This window comes from Ascaphus truei, chromosome 6 (assembly GCF_040206685.1).
Source record: "Ascaphus truei isolate aAscTru1 chromosome 6, aAscTru1.hap1, whole genome shotgun sequence".
Classification (NCBI taxonomy): Eukaryota; Metazoa; Chordata; class Amphibia; order Anura; family Ascaphidae; genus Ascaphus; species Ascaphus truei.
The window spans coordinates 30,421,383-30,441,074 of record NC_134488.1 but is presented as its reverse complement, the minus strand read 5'-3'; the positions used below and the strand labels follow the sequence as shown (position 1 = coordinate 30,441,074).

The following is a 19,692-nucleotide window of genomic DNA, read 5'->3' as shown; positions in this document are numbered from 1 at the left end:
AAGTATTATGATCTCTGATTTTATGAAATGAAACCATTTTTATAAAATTATTACATCAACACAGTGAATTGAGACTTGGGACAGAGTTTGATTTCCTCCGGCTGCTCCCTTTTGTCCGATGTCACTGTGTGTTCAACACCAATTTGCACAGGCAAAGTCCCATAACCACCCCCTCCCCCACCCTCATCTTTACTGGCTTTTTAGTAAGGACAGTGTAGGATTTGGGTAAATAAAACACTCCATTTACAAGACACTGCCCCACTCAGAGACCATGAAGAATGACAATTTGTTATTAAATTTCAACGAAAGTAAAAGCAGCCAAATATTTGCTATTGGCTTGGTTAGATTGGCTTAGGGAAGTCAATTGGGCGGCTAAGTTCTTTACAAAGCGATGTTTTCTGGCCGGCTGCATTGGATGGAGCCTTTAAAACGAAGCAGACGACACAGGCCAAGGGGTCCTTATCTGCTGTCAGTGTGTCTGCAGAGACATGCTGAGCTGTGCAAAACGCTGGCTTCTCTGTGCCAGGGCCAAGTCCCAGGCAGCTGAGTGTGGTCACCCGTTCGCAGAGCTCATCCTGCCTGCTTAATCCGGGGGGACAATGAGGAGCTCAGTAATTAAGGACGCTGCCCCTCCGGGCAGTGGGGTAATGAATCAGTCGCTTTCAGGTCAGGATAAACTGCAGTGTAGGAACTTTTTACAGTTTATACAAGTCTGATCATTCAACCCGCCCCCCTCCCTCTCCCGAGGGTTTGAAAGCGGCTGTGGGATTTCCCCAACCTTAGCCAGTAAGACACTTTGCTTTGATAGCTTTTTCTAGCAGATGTTCTCAACTCCAGTCCTCAGAATCCCCCACACGCTGTGTGACTGTGATTCCTATATTTGATATCTCTCAATCTTCAGGACATTAATATCATGTTACATCATACGAATTGTTTATAAGATTTTCTCTCATTCATATATAGTATGATTCAATTTACAGATAATCTTTTCTCGTCACATTTGAGTGCTGGGATTAGGAGAATATAAGCACCTTTTAAGGAGTTTTGTAAATTGAATGCGCAGCATTATTTAATTTTTTTTTACATGGAAGGGGAGCAGGGAGAACAATGACAATTTCATCCCCGAGGACCACCTGGGTCCCTTACATATACTGTATACCTGGGAAGGTGCTGCTTGTACTCCCATGTGCTTTAGATCTCCCGCGTGATGAGGGAGATGTAAACCTCCATTTTGTTTCCCCTGCAGGGGAGGAGCCGGCAGCACTTTCATCGCTACGTATTTCGGACACTGTGGGGTTCCCGGAGCAGAAATTAACTGCTCCTTTAAAAGTAAATGAGCGGATGTATCAGCTACCGTAGTTTTGCTGAAGTGATTCACTGCTCTGACCTGGCCAGGGATTTTTTATTTTTTTTAACCACTTTTTTCCGTAGCTATCAATTTGAAAGTAATCTTTTCAGCAAAACAAACACAAATATAATAAGCGTGTCCGTGACGTGCATCCTCACTCACTTTATAATTCGCCCAACTGACCTGCTTGGTGCACAGCTCACTGCCTGTGCTGTGCAACATACCGGTGTGACAGTAACATTGCAGCAATATAAAATGACCACACATTGATATTTCTATTAACGCACTATTACTGTCAGCCATTGGAGTCATTCAAAGAAAGTAGAACTGCCAATGTAAATGGTATCTCTGCCCCCTTTCCTCATTCCCACCGCTGAAGGATACACCCCCCTCTACTGCCCCAGAGGATTGCTTTGCCCCGGTTAATCCCTTCCGTACCCGCACCGTTGATGTTCAGACATAGATTGGGACCTAAGCGCTTTTCAGTGCCATTAAAAAAAAAAAAAAAAAAAAACATTAAATTTGTAGTTTTAAAACTAAATACCTCCCAAACTTTTTTCTTTTTACTCTTGATCAAAAATTAATAAACAATTAAGGTAATTATATATATTTTTTCCTTTCTGAACAGATATGTATCAGGATGAATAACTTTATCACAATACATTTCTTAATATCGTTATTGCGGGAAATGCTTGGCTATTGCTTAACCCGCCTCGCACCAACGTACTGCAACCTGTTGCGGGCATCCTCTGCCAGCGAAAGTCCCCAAGTGCGCCAGGGTAAGATCTGGCGCCCTGATAAATGCCCCTGCTACCTGCAGCAGAGCTGTGTGCGCGTCTCTGGTCCTTCCTAGCACAGCAGCGGAAAGTAACCTGCGTTTCCAATCTCCGCCGGCCTTCGCACACATTTCTACATCTGTCAATGAGCCACGATGTCGGTAAATGATGGGGTTTTCAATATCCTAGTAATAGTGGCTGCTGTCGCCCCTACGCCCACGCCGTGCTGTGTGCGCAGAGTATACATGCCGCCCACGCCGTGCTGTGTCCGCAGAGTATACATGCCGCTCACCTTGGTGGACTGGGACTCCCGCAAGGCCAGGCCAAAGTAATCTTCCTCCAGGATGTTAAGGTGGCTGCACACCTTCCGGATCACATCCTGCCCCTTAGCATGTTTCTGCAAGAGACACACAAAAAAAGAGACACGCATACACATTAACTGTGTGGTACCCTGCCTACAAGGGAACAGGGAGCTCAGAGTGACGGGACGCCACACACACGGAGATCCAACAAGGCGGAGAGGGAGGGGGAGATGGAGAGGGAGAGAAAGTAAAGCAGTTGTGCTGCATTGATAACACGATTAATATATTCCACGGTGTGGAATCCTTATTCTTAGACAGGGGATAAGGTTTTCTTCCTTAACACAACAAATACACAAATATATAAGGAGAATCCCAAAGGCAAAACAAGATGCTTTTTTTGGGGAGGGAGAGGGGGGGGGGGGGCAGTGATGATTTACAAAGATTGGAAACATTGCCATTAACGTTTTGTAGCAAAATGAAAGCTAATATATTGACTCATATCCCTGACTCGATAAGCTGCGAAGCTGCTGAAGAAGATTCCAGCCCCACGTTCAGGAGAATGTAACAAATCCCTTTGAGCAAGGGGAAGGTGGTTTCATAGCATACAGTACTGACTAAGGACCATTGTGTCAAACAGGAGATACATTCCAGTTCTAAGGCCGCGCGCGTATAGTGCCCGCGACCGGCGACGTTTGTGCTAGCCAAAGTTATATTTTGCTTTGCGGCGGCGGCGCGGGCTTCCGGGCATTTGATTTGTTCAGGGGCTGTCACGAGGCGCCAGCCCTTGAAAAATCAAATATTCCAGTCTTCCAAAGTCTGCGACGTCGCTCCGTCGCATTGCTGCCGTCGGCGGCGGCAATGTATTTGTTTTTAGGCGCCGTCGCCAGCACTATACGCACGGCCTAAGGCTGCGTCCATAGACACTGCAGCCGTGCAGAGGCGCGTCTATGGGCGGGCCAGTGACGTGACCGCCCTATCGTGCGAGAAATCAGTTTTGACTGATTTCTTGCGAGTAGCGCGCCCCCTCCCGCACACTGTAGAGACACGATCACTGCCTTTAGGCAGTCTGATCGCTCAGCGTTCGGACGCGTTCGAGCGGTCTGCCCCTGTATGGACGCAGCCTAAGTCTGCGTGACAGAACAAGCACACTGTATGTGCATTATTCCTCCTGCAATGTTCGAGCTTGATCGGTCCCTGGGAGCAGTAGAGATTCACTGTAGGCTGAGACACCTCTTACTGAGGTACAGAGGAATCACCGGACTACTTCACTGCCGACCTGTATGAAGTAATCAGCTGAGACTCTGACCTGTGGTTCCCGGTTCCAGCGTGCGGTAACCCCCTCCATGCTTTCATGATGCTTGTAAATTCTTGCTTGATGTACACAGAATATTTAACCTTTTTATTATAATTTTTGTAATACTTACTTCACTATTAGCGTTGTGCGCTGTGTTTTTTGTTTCATTTCCCTAGTTCCAGGGGTGTTGAGCCACCCCTTACGACGGCTATTTAGTTCACTTCAATACAAGGTCATATCATACATATTTTATTCATTTGCACTTTTGGTCACTTGCACCTACATGGAGATTTGAGTTTATTAATCACTGTTTCTCTTTCACGTGATAATCAGTACTAGTTGCGCACTGTTCTCTTTCTTTCTACAGAGGAACACCACCTCCTATCTCAAAAATACAATACCTGTAAACAACTTAATGCGATCGGCTAAGCAAATCATGCCTCAAAACTACTATTTGCCTGTTCTCACACCTTGGGAAATTAAAGGATCAGTCCCACCTTGCACCAAAGTTAATGAAGGGTGACGTTTAATGTCTAAAATGGAGCGAATTGATACGTAATCAGATTTATTTTTTTTAATGTATAATGTATAATAGACAAAAGTATTTTTAAATAGTTTTTTTTTTTTTGATTCTTAAATTCAATGTTCCCAAAGAAAAGCAACACAGTTTTTTCTAAGATGGGAATAATAAACATTTCCAGTACTTTACGAGGGGGTAAATCTTTCGAAGGAAGCCAATTACACTGATGTTTATACACTGCCCCTCTATGAACATTTCCAGCATGTACTCATAGAGGGCGCTTGTGAATCAGTGTTTCCCGTTCTTATTACTCAGCTGACTGGGACACGTGGCCGAAAAGCAGAGAAAGGGGCAGTCATGTGTGTTTGACCATTACAGCAGGGGAAAAAAAGGAGAGATTCAATATTAAAATAGCTTTAGTGCACCTGGCCCATGGACTTTTAGTATCTAACAGTGTGCAGTAAGGTTTCCAGCCCTACTGGGTGAGTGCAGGAACACAACTTTGCTACTGGATCTGGATACATGAGAACACTTCTCCTCCCTCCCCCCCCCCCCCCCCCCCCACCCATCCCTCCCAATATCCACCAAGCTCTGTCACTCCCAATCGTCCATACCTGCCTGCAAAGTCACCTCTACAATAAAGCATTTCCATAGCGCTAAAACGCGTGTACGTCTCCCAATACACCAGTCTGGTTGTTGGCTCTTCGGGGCATGGACACCGCCTATCTGCCAATATTTTCTTGCATGTATTCTACACTTATTTGTATTATGTTTTGTATCTCACCTTTGTCACTGTGCTGTGCACATTGTTGAGACACACATAATATTTTCACTAGACAATGAATAATGATGGATATGAAGTATTGAAGGAAGACACCTATTTATTCCAATTGCCTGAAGACAGTCAGAGAGACAGAGAGACAGAGAGACAGAGAGACCTGGATTTCGGTAGGATATCAGTGGGTAAATCATATTTCATTTTGATTTGTTTTAGAAGCCCACCTTTCTAATTTCCCCCCTTCTCATGAGTGAAGGGTTTTGAGGTAGACCTGTCCATAAGCAACATAGAAAATGCCTTGGGTAACTGGTTACAGATGCTTGAAGCACCCCCCCAAAAAAGATTAAGGAATGGGTGAGCAGCTGTTTGAGTCTTAAAAGGGATTTAGAGCATCGACAAGCCAGAACAAAGAATATCATTAGGGACATCAGAAATGTTTAGACATCAAATTTATCACAAGGCCGCGTGATGGGATTCTGCAGCTCTCTCTCCCAAAGAAGGGAGGAACAATTTGATTTTCATGAGGTTACTGCACTGTGCAGCCGCCTGTCAGAAGGAGATGTAGATCCAAACATCTCATCTACTACGATCATGTAAGCCTTCTGAGGGGAATGTGATCAGAACCTCAAGGTACCGGTCTCTCTAATCTGCAACTGCTGCAGATCTCTCTCGCTCTTTCAGCATCAATCTCTGTATGTAGGATACTGATGGAAAGAGATAGCAGCAGCAGGGATGTATGTATGCATGAATGCATATCTTTATTTATATATATAGAGCCATTTATGTACATAATGCTTCACAGCATGACAATCATATAACACAGTGCTGCGCAATCATTCCTGCTCGTGCCCCCCCTCCTGCTTCCCACCCTGCTCGCGACACCCCTCCCTTACCACCTCCTCCCGGCGTCAAATGACGTCGCGGGTCATGTTACCATGCCAACGTGACACCACATGACCCCGCGGCGTCAAATGACGACGCATCTCCGAAGAGAAGGTAAGTTAGATGCAGAGGCCTCACGCGATCCCCCGGCATTAATTTAAATGCCTTGGGGAAAGAGCGCGGGACCCCTGCAACCGCCCGCGCCCCCCCTTCCCACGAATAATTTTGCGCCCCCCAGTTATAACACAAAGGGAACAAGCACTTCAGACATAAAAATAACATTAGGAAAAAGGCGTACCTTCCCAGAAGAGCTTACAATCTAATGAAAACCTTCCCAAAGCCCTCAGTAATATATTGGAAGTACAGGCCACGGAAACATGGATCAGAGCTGGTGCAGAGCGGTGGAGGTGCAGGCTCAGGGAGATTACAGAGAGTAGTGCAACTTCCATTATAAAGATAACAATACTCCCAAAAAGTTATCATACATACAAAAACACACACAAAAGATACCGCAATCAAACCGTATAATATATGGTACCCAAAAACTAGATATAAAGAAAAAGAATACAGCTGCTGGTGGTGCTATTGGGATGATCGAATATATAACAAAAAGAAAAAAAGGGTCCCAACACAAGCACTCTGCTTACCAAAAAGTATGGACACAATTTATTACAGACAAGAAAAAATATTTTAAAAAAAGGAAAGCTTAAAAAACACAGGTAACCTAAAGGACCTCTATCAAACCCACAGAGATGAACACCGAAGATTACAAAAATGAGAATGAGAAAGTATGAAGCCACAGCGGAGTATAAAGTGTCGTGTAACCGAGCATGCAGATGTGCAGAGGAAAACACCTCCATCATCTAGACCGGCGGGTCAAAGCATTGTGTGGGAAACATGTAAGGCACAGGAGTGAAATAAAACCTGCAGCTGTAAATACACAGGTCACAGCTTGAAATGTGAAGTAAAGCTCAGCTAATTATGGACAACATCCAGGTAAGTGCCAAATATGGAGGTAGCCATAGAGCGCAGGTGGTCAAAGGTATATATCTGCCTGATGTCACAGTGTCATAACCTCAACGTTTCATTTCAAAATACCCAAAAAAGGCAAAATAGCAAGCCATGAACCGTAACAGTTACTTGTAATTGTCCCACAAAAAGAAGCACCGTTTGCATTAGCCAGAGGTCAAGTGTAAATTAGAGTGAATCCGGAGATGGTACACTCCCTAGCTGCAACTTTCCGGGATTAGCCAGACAAAAAGCAGAGGAGGAGGAGCAAAGGATGCAGCGGTGGCAGGATGGGCCCTCGCCCTGCTCCACACGTAGGAACTTGGGGGAGAGGGGGAGACTGGTGTGGAGGGAGGTGGTGTAGAGGGAGACTGGTGGGGGAAAGTGGGGGGGGGGGAAGAGAATGGTGAGGGGAGGAGCGAGAGAATGGGGGGATGGTGTGTGTAAAATGGCGTTGGGATTGTGTCTGGGGGAAGGGGGGTGTACAATGTCTCACATGGCTACTGATGAAGTGGGGGGGGGGGGAAGAGAGATTGAGCGCCTCCCCCAACAACTTTTATTCCTTCAGGAAAAGGGGATTTAAAACAAAATCTTGTGGGAGGCAAAGTTGATGACACACCCACACACCACACACCCACACACCCACACACCCACACACACACACACACACACACACCTCAAGGAATTAAGATGGAAGTAGTCCGGACGCTTCTCAAGAATAAATGAACATCATTGGACAAAGATGGTAGTCTACTGGATTCCAAGAGATCCAAAGAGCAAGACAATGACCAAAAGTAAGACGGGAGGATCAAATCAGAAAACGTGTTGGAGCAACATGGAGAAGAGAGGCTGCAACCGCGGCACCTGGGAGATCATTGGGGTGGCTTCATCCAGCAGTGGGGAGACCAGGGCTGAATATTATGATACCGGGCACTATTCAGGATTTATATTTATTTATACAGCGATTGACGTTTCGGTCACAAATGCTGACCTTTATCATATTGATAAAAATCCAGATAGACGACCACAACATTGAACATTGTTAAATAAATGAATCACTTATTAGTCAATGAAGACGTGTACGTGCCCGGCGTCCCTTTCTCTAGTTTGATAGCACCCAGGCAATTGCAACATTCGGGGGGAGAGATGTACACATTCCTTTCTCGACAGGGCATAAAGGCGCTGACAGCTGAGAGAGAGAAAATGTCACTTCCTGCTGATACCCAACTATATAGTAGGCACATGGTGAATGGCAGGGACATTACATTCTGCCATCTATATAAATCCCTGGAATAAAACCCATATTTGGAAACCATTGCTATTAGAAATCTTCTAAGTGCTATTTCTCCAAATAGCTCTGTAGATTTGCTGGAGGAGTGAAATGAAGTTTGCTCACTGTTTAGACCTCACAGATGATCGGTGATGTATTGCAAGGGCATCAACAATTACATCCAAGAAGAGCCCTTTAAGATTCAGTCCACAAGACCTTAAATATATCAGAACCGGAATCTTCTCTTCCCCAAGACCCAGATAGCAGGATCTAAATCGTAACCCTTTCGCTGCCGGGGGGGGGGGGGGGGGCTGCAACATGGCGAGGACCAAGACGGCTACCAAAACTCAAAGCTGCGCAGTACCTTCAATGTTCTGGTCACATGACCTAACCCTAAATAAGGCTCCGTTCTCTCACACTACAAAGGGGTCGTTAATGAGCACTGTGCATGATAAGGACACGGGAGCTGCGCGCCATTTCTCACCTCCACCTCGCACTCAAAAACGGTGTCATCGAGGAGCGCGACTTTACAGCGCATGTTGGGAGATCTCCTGGCCGCTTTCTGCGAGGCCTTCAACTCTTTCTCGGCTTTCGCTGGCTGCTCGTCTCCCTCCTCCTCTTTCCTTGAACTTTCCCCGTCCTCGGGGTCTGCGTCTGGGTCCTGATCGTCTCTCCTGTCCTCCTGAGCAGGCTAAAAGACCCCAAAACAAAGCAAGGGCACATTTCACATGAGAACGGGCTTTTTTTGGAAGAATACATTTTGACAAGACACAATAAAACCTGTACGGTCATGGAGTCTGACCAGACATTTGAGTCTTCGAGGTGTCGTTCAATGTAGGACTAAAGTAAGCTAATGATACCAAGACATTGCATTTGTGAATACAACAGTCGTCAGTATGACAGCCCGCCACCCGATTACGCACCCTGGAGTGCTCTGTGACAAGGAAACAGGAAGGCACCTGGTTTAGTTATTGTAAGCGGTTGTATTTTACAAATGTAACCCTTTCGTTGCCATATAAGTATCTTGTGTAACAACGGTTACAAATCAGCAGCGAGCTTTCCCTTTCTGCCAATGTCTGCTGCCCAGTGCTGCTGCATCTTTAGCGCAGGATAGTACATTCATTGAACAACCTCCCAGGACAGGAAGTGTAGGCTGCAACAGGGGGGCTCAACTCCTGTCCTCAAGCCCCTTCAACAGGTCAGGTTTTAAGGATATCCCTGCTTCAGCACAGGTGGCTTAATCAGAGCCTCCGATTGAGTTACCTGGCGGAAGCTGGGATAACCTGAAAAGCAGACCTGTTGGGGGGGAGGGGGCGGGGGGCTTGAAGAATGGAATGGAGCACCTCTGGGCTACAACACTTAAGGAATTAAAAGCTGCATGGCCTCGATATAAAGGCATCCCACATCCGAAAAGAACCGCAGGTCAAAAGTGAAAATGGGCAGACCGGATAGGCTGCCAATGTCTAGGCGACTATGGCTCGTATTCTATAAAGTGCTTGAGAGGGCCCATCACACTTTATAGAACAAGAGCCTTCATTTTGACATAAAGGCTTTAAAATATCTTGACTGTGAGCTGTCTCCTGGTGCCAGAGGGTGCCTTACGGAATAGCACCGCTTAGTAGGAATAGCCCGCAATGTGCAATCACCCTTTTTCCTTGTTATATTTTATCAGTCGCAGGTTGGTCTATGTTCTTTATCACTGACTCTTTAAAAATAAGTCCCGCCGGACTGACCATCGAAGGTTTGGCCAAATAGGAATGCACTGGGCTACTGACGGGACTCAATTGTGATTCAACTGGGAATTTTGAATTGGTAAAGCTGGCAGCCATGTCATTCTATCCCAGGTCGCTCGTAACCGCAGGTCACAGAACAAAAAAGAAGCCTTGATTTGGTGCGCAACGTGCCTCTGTCTATTTCACTATACAAAGCTAAAATAATCACAAGTCAAAGAACGCTAAGGTACGGGGGATTTCATCTTTAAATCTCCCCTACCCAGTGGCAGACTACACACGGTCAATGTACTTTTCTTGTCATTTTTAAATGAAACAAAACATTGTTAAGCATTTTGATGATCTTTATGTCATTCTTATTTTTTAATTAACAGGAAACCGTCAAGACGCCATGTTGATGACATCACTTACAGTACAGGAAGTCTTAGCTGTACTTTTACAGAACTTTCAGCTCTCCACACATAGGAGGAAGGTGCAATGTAACCAAATGGTCAGGTAGCAGGGACTCTTCTGCTAAAGAAACGCAGTCTGAAACCAGATGGTCCTGCACAGCCCAGGGGGGCTCAACGCCAGTCCTCAAGACCCCCTCAACGGGTCAGGTTTTAAGGATATACTACCTTCAGCACAGGTGGCTCAATCAGTGGCTCAGTCGAAGACTGCACCACCTGTACTGAAGCAGGGATATCCTGAAAACCTGACCTGTTGGGGGGGGGGGGGGTGATTGAGTCTTGAGGACTGGTGTTGAGCATCACCGCTTTACAGCTGAACCTCGCTAGTTTCATGACTTCCTATTATTTTTTTGGAAGGGGATTTAAATGGCTGTCCGACAGGAAGCCACAGCCGGTGATGTTGCGACTTCCTATTGGCCCGGGATTTGGCAGCCGTTTGGTTTCCCACAGGCGGAAGATTTAAACCCGGTAATTGCACAGGTAGCTCTCTCTCGGGAACAGCCCCCATTCTGTAAACACATGAAAAACTGAAAAACACGCCACCACAAGCGGGGCTGCTCCTTTAAAATCACACACACACGATTGAATAACATGAAACCACTGATATTTAGTCCATTTTTGGTCTTTTAGACACGCAAAGTTATTACTGCACATACAACGTTGGGGATTCAAGTTTCTCTTAACTGTGGTGTCACTAGTGAACCAGTGATGAGTATTCCCCGTCGTGGTACAGAATACTGCCCCTTACCTGGGTTTCCGCGCTGCTTAAAGAATGAAGATCTAGGGATGGGTCAGTCCGGAGTTCAGGCTCCGGAGCTGCGATCGGGGCCTTCAGGAAAACGTCGTCTTCCAGCTGGTTCGCCAAACCTTCATCCACCGCTTTCTGGTGTTCCTCCTCCGCCTTCTCTACTGGAGACTGAACCTCTTCCTCGGAGACCTGGGACTTTGGCCTTTTGAGGAAGGAGGAGAAGAGGCGAGAGAGGCCCTTGCTCTTGCGGGTACTTGGCGAAGCGGTGGAAGGCGATCCCTGCGTGTGCTCCGTCTCCAGACGTTCCTCTACACTCCCCTCCTCAGGCTGAGCCTTGCATGTCTCTGCCTCCTCCTCGCCCTCCTGCTTCTGGTCCTGAGGAGGGCTCTCTGCCTCAACCACTAAGCTCTTTTCTGTTGTCATTGTGTCACTGTAACAGATTAAAGAAGCAGTTCAACTACATTAACAAAAAGTTGCACATTGCAAATCACAATTTACCAATAAGATTGAGTTCCTTACACAAATGCAATTAAAACACTTTTTTTAAATTTATTTTTTAACCCACAAGTATATTTCAATTATTCTTTGTTTTTTCCGGGATATGTTAGGGCCTTCAGCAATGTATCTGTCCCCCAGTTCATCATTTGTCATACATGGATTGTGACTACATCAGATTGTGTTATCGTTGAGGTAGATAGCGCAAACAATGTTAACAATGTTGACAATGTTAAAGTCCCAGTTGCGTATGAAAACAAATGGACATTTCTACACACTCAAATAGTATGTAAAAAAATTTTTTTTAAAAATCAGACAAAAATAAACATACCACTGTAGATGTGATCCTAAACCTTTTACTTAGTCAAATGTATACATACATCTCAACTAAAATCAGCAAAGATCTCTGATGAAAATCTCTATTAACCCTGAGCACTGAATAAGTGTATTTTCACCCATTTCCTGACAAAGCCAGAATATCTGTACCACAAAAGGAAATATCACTTACTTCAATGGGTCAACCACATTCGCACAATCAAGATATAAACCACACGCATTTGTTACCAGAACACTGAAACTTGTTCCATTAAGTTCTTTACACTGCTGCTAGCTGCAAAAGTTGACTTTCAGTCAACAGTTTCCTCGACAGGAAGAGGCCTTCTATAGGTGAAAACAATTATACTTTTTTCCTGTCCCATAAAGCATTAGCTCAAGTTAGTGATTCCCTTGAGTAAAACAAATTGGACAGAGTATTGTAAAATTGAAGGAAAACACACCGTCATATAAAGCTTGGTCTACATATAGAGATACTAGACAGTCAAGTGTTACTAAATACCCCCGATCGAGCTGACCCCCCACTGCCTGCTCCAAACACCAATATAAAAACCTAGAAGATCAGCAGGTTTCTACTAGTCAGTGACTGATAAACACGATATTCATTACGAGAATGCGTTGCTGGCCATTCTGGCAAGCACAGGGGTTACGCAATTTGTGCAGCTACTGTCCAAAAAAACAGGGGGTGACTTTCTACAGAAGAGCTATCCAGGCTCCCATAAAAACCACTAATACATTTTTTTGGCTGTTGTTGTCAGTGCTAAACCAGCAGTTCCCCTTTGTTTAAATTTGCTGCACTGCTGGTGGTTAATATAAATGTGCAGCGATACATGTGTGAAACCTTTGTGCAGAAATTAACCAAGCGTGGTTTGGTTTTTGACTGAAGCAAACGTTCGAGCTCAAAGAGGAAATCTTTTTTTGTCTCCACTAGAAAATAACACAAAAACGGAAAGCACGTACAGATTACCCAAAGCAGCTTTACAGTAAGACTGAGGAAGCACATAGGCGATGCATATCCACACGCCCACAGATTTGTAACAGCCCCCCGTCCCACTTAGGTGAAAATATACTGTTCCGTTAGAAATCCCCTTGGTTGTCTATTGCCCCATTAGTCGAAGACTTCACTGTCAAATCCACAAACGGTTTTCAATAACACAGTGAAATAGCATTTTAACACCGTGAATTTTCTAAGTGACCGGCGCACACAGGACTGTAGACAGGGACACCCGTCCACCCGGTCCAGTTAACCCCTGGGGACCCAGCATAGCCCCCACATAGCGCGCCCCTCCCCATGGTTCTCTCCCTCAATTAACGTATAAGCCCGTCTCCCTAACAAAATAACAAAAACACCTACTCGTATTTTTTTGCTCAACAACATGGGCCACAGCCCACGGCCCACAGCCGGCACCCCAGCCCACAGTCACCGGAGTCCTGAGCCCCCGGCAATCCTCCTGGTCGGCCCTCACCTTTTAGCAATTATGCTTTCAGACCTAAATCTGCAAAAGCTATTAATCCCAGGAGTTGCTGCAACACACTGCAAAGCACCCCCGATGTCAAGACATCTTCACTAATGGACAAAAGCATAAAAAGTGTCTGTGAATGTGATGCATGGCTTAGAGTTTGGTTTAAACCCAATATAGGCTGTTACAAGGGACTATGGATATAAACATTAGAAACAGTATGCCTCAAACCCAGGAATATATATTTTTCTTATAAAAGTGCCGTTTCATACACAGCGCTGTATATGGAATGTCGCAGGCAATAAAGTCCATGCGCGGTAGAGCTTACAATTTAATGATGGTGACGGGGGCACAGAGATAAAGTGACTTGCACAAGGTCACAAGAAGCGACGACAGGGGCATTCAAAATCAGGTTCAGCCGTTTCAAGGGCAGCGATATCCTACTGCTTCAGCTCAAAATGCTGTTGATACAACAGGTTATACCCAGATTTTGGCCAAAATCCCACACCGCCCATTATTGAGGTGGGAAAAAGGGGAACAAGAGTTTCTCCCCTTTTTGTTCAGTTGGAGACAGAAAAACAGAAGAATGTAAATTGTGTATTGTTATTGCCAATATAAAAGAGATGGGAGCATGAACCAAACGAGCATTTCCTGTGCAGTTTTGCAATGCTTCTGTGGAAGAAGTGCTGGGGTGCAGCTACTTGCTGGGGAGAGAGGAATTAGCAAGGGAGTAAAATAAAAAGAGACCTGCAGCATTTAAAGCTGCCGATTCCACCCCCCACCCCCCTTTTTAATATGTGCATCAATACAATATACACAGTAAGTAATTAGCTAAGTTGCCGATCAATCCGTTCTCCAGTGATCGTTCTGCAAATATTCGGCTCGGGGGGGTCACTAAATGGCGGCAGAGGAGTATTCTGCAGTCAGTGGAATGCATGTGCATATTAATATGACAAAGTTCTGTGGGGGAAGATCATGTGACCAGGCAGTCACTAGATACAATTGAGCTTGTGCACTGCTAGAGAGAGGGCAGGGCTCAAAAATAGGTGTGCCAGGGCCGGTATCAGAAGAAGAAGGGGATGCGACTTTGTAAATAGTTGCTACAGAAACAAAAAAAGGCTTGTTACATTATAATACATAAAAATGTCATTCAGTTGTTTAATAAAAAAAAAAAATGCTATAAGTATTTTCGCATAGAACAGAACTGATTTATTAAAAATAAACATGTTTATTGCATGGTCTGCAGCTTTACATACCCGTCTGTTTTTCCTCCCTTAGCAGACGCAGCTAATTAATTCTTAAAGGGACAGCTTCTCTACACCCCTCTCCCTAGGCACTACCTCCTCCCCTCTCCCTAGGCACTAACTCCTCCTCCCCTCTCCCTAGGCACTACCTCCTCCCCTCTCCCTAGGCACTACCTCCTCCCCTCTCCCTAGGCACTAACTCCTCCCCCGACAAAGGTTTTTAATATTATGCCAAAGGGGAGGAGGGATAGTAGGGCACGGGAGTGGGGGGGGCACACACAGGCCCGACCCCTAAACCCAGTTGCTCCAGGAGAACCAACCATGGTCACAGCCCTCAGCCTGGTACATCCAGTGCCCTGGCTGCACCTCCCCCAGCTCCTGATGGTAGCTTCGCCCCTACTGCCCCAACTACATCATGGGCGCAGGTGACTGCTGCAGGCATTGACCCCATCAACAATGCTGGGGCCACACCTAGCCTATGCAGGAAGCATGGGGTGAGGTGCCCTATATCAGCTAGCCGGGGCAGTGAGGCTTATGTGAGGGCTGTAGCTGATGTAGTGGGTCCCTCTGCAGTGGTGGCAGCTGCCAGTAAGATGTACAGGAAGGGCATATTCTTCCTCCGTACGCTGGCTTCTACCCTCATCTTGGTGCAGAAGGGCATTGCTGTAGGAGGGACCTACATCCCCATTGAACCCCTGGTATGGTTGGGCACAAGAATCATACTTTCAATTATGCCTCCCTTCCTCCCAGACTGTCTCATGCGCCCGCACCTGCAAGCCCTGGGAGACATCAAGTCTCCCATAACAAAAATACCGTTGGGCTGCAGGGAGAGGGCGCCGAGGCACGTACTCTCAATTAGGCGGCAGGTAAAACTGCTGCTGCCAGGGAGCACCGAGTCTGCGGAGGGTCCCTACTGGGGCATCGTATACAGCGTGTATTATGGTACGGAGGTTAGATGTTATCCGTGCAAGGAGCTGGGGCACGCTCTCAAGAGCTGCCCCACGGGGAATAAAAGATCTGTTCACATCTCAGTGTGCGTGCTCATGTTTGCTCTTGAAATGAGGGTTGTTATGTTTTCTCTGAGGATTTAGTTCACGTTTTGCAAAACATTTCCCTTTCTAGGTGCTGTCCCACGTAAGACCAAATCTGAACGAACGACACCAATATGTAATAGGTTATATAGTCTAGTTTGAAAAGAGGACATGTATCCATACAGTTCAACACAATGAATTAGAAACCAATCCTATATTTGGAGTTTTAAACCTAGTGGGGGTTTTCCCTTTATTGGGCGAGAGAAGATAATTAAAAACAAAGGAAGAAAAAGCGATAATGGCTTTAAATCCCACCCTAAACTTCAAGTTAAACCGCTTGGAAACACTTCCAGGGTAAACGTTTACAAATAATTTAGATATACAGGTCCTTTTTATATATTAAAAAATTACTTTTGTACAAAGAAGCCAATGCAACAGTTGCACTTGTCTGATTTTAAAATAAAGGACATCAATGCCGTTACTTCAGTTTGTTGGACAAATAGTAGGTCAAAGCCATCATCACGAAGCAGATGGACACGCAACATAGAGGATGAACACTAAAATACATGCGCATTACAAAAACACAAAGTCTGTGAAGAAATAACATTCCATGCAGACTGTGCATGGATTTTGATTGTACAATGTGCTAAATATAGCAGCAGACAGAAGCACATCTTGGATAGGTTTCTACATTATTTATGAACATCCAGCCAAGTATGCAACGCTAGTAGTGACATGCTTTGCTACATTGTAGGACACCGCTACATGCCAGATTCCCAGCCAGCTACATGCCAGATTCGCAGCCAGCTACATGCCAGATTCATAGCCTACATGCCAGATTCGTAGCCAGCTACATGCCAGATTCGTAGCCAGCTACATGCCAGATTTGTAGCCAGCTACATGCCAGATTCGTAGCCAGCTACATGCCAGATTCGTAGCCAGCTACATGCCAGATTCGTAGCCAGCTACATGCCAGATTCGTAGCCTACTACATGCCAGATTTGTAGCCAGCTACATGCCAGATTCGTAGCCAGCTACATGCCAGATTCGTAGCCAGCAACATGCCAGATTCGTAGCCAGCTACATGCCAGATTCGTAGTCAGCTACATGCCAGATTCGCAGCCTACTACATGCCAGATTCGTAGCCAGCTACATGCCAGATTCGCAGCCTACTACATGCCAGATTCGCAGCCTACTACATGCCAGATTCGCAGCCTACTACATGCCAGATTCGTAGCCAGCTACATGCCAGATTCGTAGCCTACTACATGCCAGATTCGCAGCCTACTACATGCCAGATTCGTAGCCTACTACATGCCAGATTCGTAGCCTACTACATGCCAGATTCGTAGCCTACTACATGCCAGATTCGCAGCCTACTACATGCCAGATTCGTAGCCTACTACATGCCAGATTCGCAGCCAGCTACATGCCAGATTCGCAGCCTACTACATGCTAGATTCGTAGCCAGCTACATGCCAGATTCGCAGCCAGCTACATGCCAGATTCGCAGCCTACTACATGCCAGATTCGCAGCCAGCTACATGCCAGATTCATAGCCTACATGCCAGATTCGTAGCCAGCTACATGCCAGATTCGTAGCCAGCTACATGCCAGATTCGTAGCCTACTACATGCCAGATTTGTAGCCAGCTACATGCCAGATTCGTAGCCAGCTACATGCCAGATTCGTAGCCAGCAACATGCCAGATTCGTAGCCAGCTACATGCCAGATTCGTAGCCAGCTACATGCCAGATTCGCAGCCTACTACATGCCAGATTCGTAGCCAGCTACATGCCAGATTCGCAGCCTACTACATGCCAGATTCGTAGCCTACTACATGCCAGATTTGCAGCCTACTACATGCCAGATTCGTAGCCAGCTACATTCCAGATTTGCAGCCAGCTACATTCCAGATTTGCAGCCTACTACATGCCAGATTCGTAGCCTACTACATGCCAGATTCGTAGCCAGCTACATGCCAGATTCGTAGCCTCCTACATGCCAGATTCGTAGCCAGCTACATGCTAGATTCGTAGCCAGCTACATTCCAGATTCGTAGCCAGCTACATTCCAGATTCGCAGCCTAGTACATGCCAGATTCGCAGCCTAGTACATGCCAGATTCGCAGCCTACTACATGCCAGATTCGTAGCCTACTACATGCCAGATTTGTAGCCTACTACATGCCAGATTTGTAGCCTACTACATGCCAGATTCGTAGCCAGCTACAGTGGCCAGAAAGTTTGTGAACCCCTTAGGATTTTCACATATTTGAAACATAAAATGTTATTAGATCTTAATCTAAGTCCAAATAATAGAAAAAGATAACCTGAACAATGGACACAAACACATACTTTTTCAACACTTATTTATCCTCAAATGATTCAACGTTCAATATCCATGTGTGAAAAAGTATGTGAACTATTAGATTTAGTACCCGTGGCACTCCCTTGAGCAGCAATGACTCCTTACAGAACTGCTTCAACTCATGACTCACTTTCGCTTCAGCTCACAAGACGGATGGCCTGACATTCTCCTCCAGAATGTTCTGATACAATGCAGAATTCATGATTGTGTCAATGATGGCAAGCTGTCCGGGTCCTGAAGCAGCAAAGCAGCCCAAACTATCAGAATCCCACAACCATGCTTGTGTAAGGGTTCATGTCCTGGCTTTGGCTGGAACTCACCCTTACAAGGATATTGAGATTCCAGACAAAGCTTTTCCTGTACTGGGCAATTGGAATCACCTGTTCTGGACTCACGCTGTAGTCTGCTTCATGCTGCCTGCTAGGCAGCTCTGTCCCTATTGGCAGCCCATGCAACTTAAGGTCAGCCTCTTCCCCAGGAAGTGGCTGAGCATAATCCTTTCTGGTTGCGTCTGTGTTTGCCACAAGGACCCCTGTTTAGCCTGTCTTGCCTTGTGCTCTTTGCTGAAGCGCTGGATCCCCAGCGTCATCGCTTCCTGTGTCCTGGAGTCTACTCCGTCCAGAGGTCCTCCCTGTGCCTGTCTGCATACCCTGCTTCATGAGGCCTCCGTTACTCATCGTCCCCATCCTGCTTTGGGAATCCACTCTGTCCTGAAGCGCTGGTTTTCCTGCACCATAGCCTCTTGGTTCCGATGGCCTACCCGCATACCCTGCTTCCAGGGCCTTCCATGATGTCCAGCCCCTGCCTCCCTTCAAGAGGACACACCTCTGCTGAAGCATTTCCTGGTACCGACCCGGCTTTCCACGACCATGCTGCTTTCCCCAATCCTGACCTCGGCTACGCTTGACCACGGAATCTGCACTCCGGACCAGACTCCATGATTTAAGGTCGGTGTTCTCACATCCCCACCTCAGCCCCGCGGTCCGGTCCCGGTTTGTGGCGCGCACCTTTGTGACAGCTTGATGGTTGGGATGAGGTTCTTCTACTCGAACGCAGCGTTTGGTTTTCGCCAAACAAAGTTTCGCATTAGAGAAAAAAGTTCTACCTTTGACTCGTCTGTCCAGAGAACATTGTTCCAGAAGTCTTGTGGATCTTTCTCTTTGACGAACTTCATAAGGGCAGCAATGTTCTTTATAGAGAGCAGTGGTTTCCTCCTGGCTGTCCTTCCATGAACACCGTTCTTGTTCAGTCTTTTTCTGATAGTTGAGTTATGAACACGCACATTAGCCAATGCGAGCGGGGCCTGCAGATCCTTGGATGTTACTCTGGGATTCTTTGTGACTTCCTGGATGATTTGCAAGTTTGTTCTTGGAAAGATTTTGGTAGGATAACCGCTCCTGGGTAGAGCGACTGTGGTCATGAACTTTCTCCATTTGTAGACTATCTGTCTGACAGTGGATCAGTGGAGCCCCAAATCCTTATAAATGGTTGTGTAACCCTTTCTGGAATGATGAGCATCAATAACTGCTTTTCTGAGGCCCTCAGAGATTTATTTTGATCGTGACATGACGTGTTTCCACACACCTGTACGGTGAAGACCAAACTCGCAAAGTTTCTGATCTTTATATAGGGTGCGGCCTCCCAAACTCACACCT

The 19,692-nt window shown here is 46.1% G+C and overlaps 1 protein-coding gene across 27 annotated transcripts in view; it reads right to left on the bottom strand.

Annotated features, from left to right (window-relative positions):
- Positions 1–19,692, bottom strand: part of EPB41 (erythrocyte membrane protein band 4.1) — a 116,891-nt gene that overhangs the window by 52,033 nt on the left and 45,166 nt on the right. For all 27 annotated transcript variants that reach the window (XM_075603787.1, XM_075603786.1, XM_075603788.1 and 24 more), the window contains 3 exons: positions 11,106–11,535; positions 8,663–8,869; positions 2,417–2,521 (listed from right to left, as the gene is read on the bottom strand). In XM_075603787.1, coding sequence (XP_075459902.1) covers positions 2,417–2,521; positions 8,663–8,869; positions 11,106–11,535 — 742 coding nt within the window. Of the gene's footprint in view, positions 1–2,416; positions 2,522–8,662; positions 8,870–11,105; positions 11,536–19,692 lie in introns of those variants that run through there.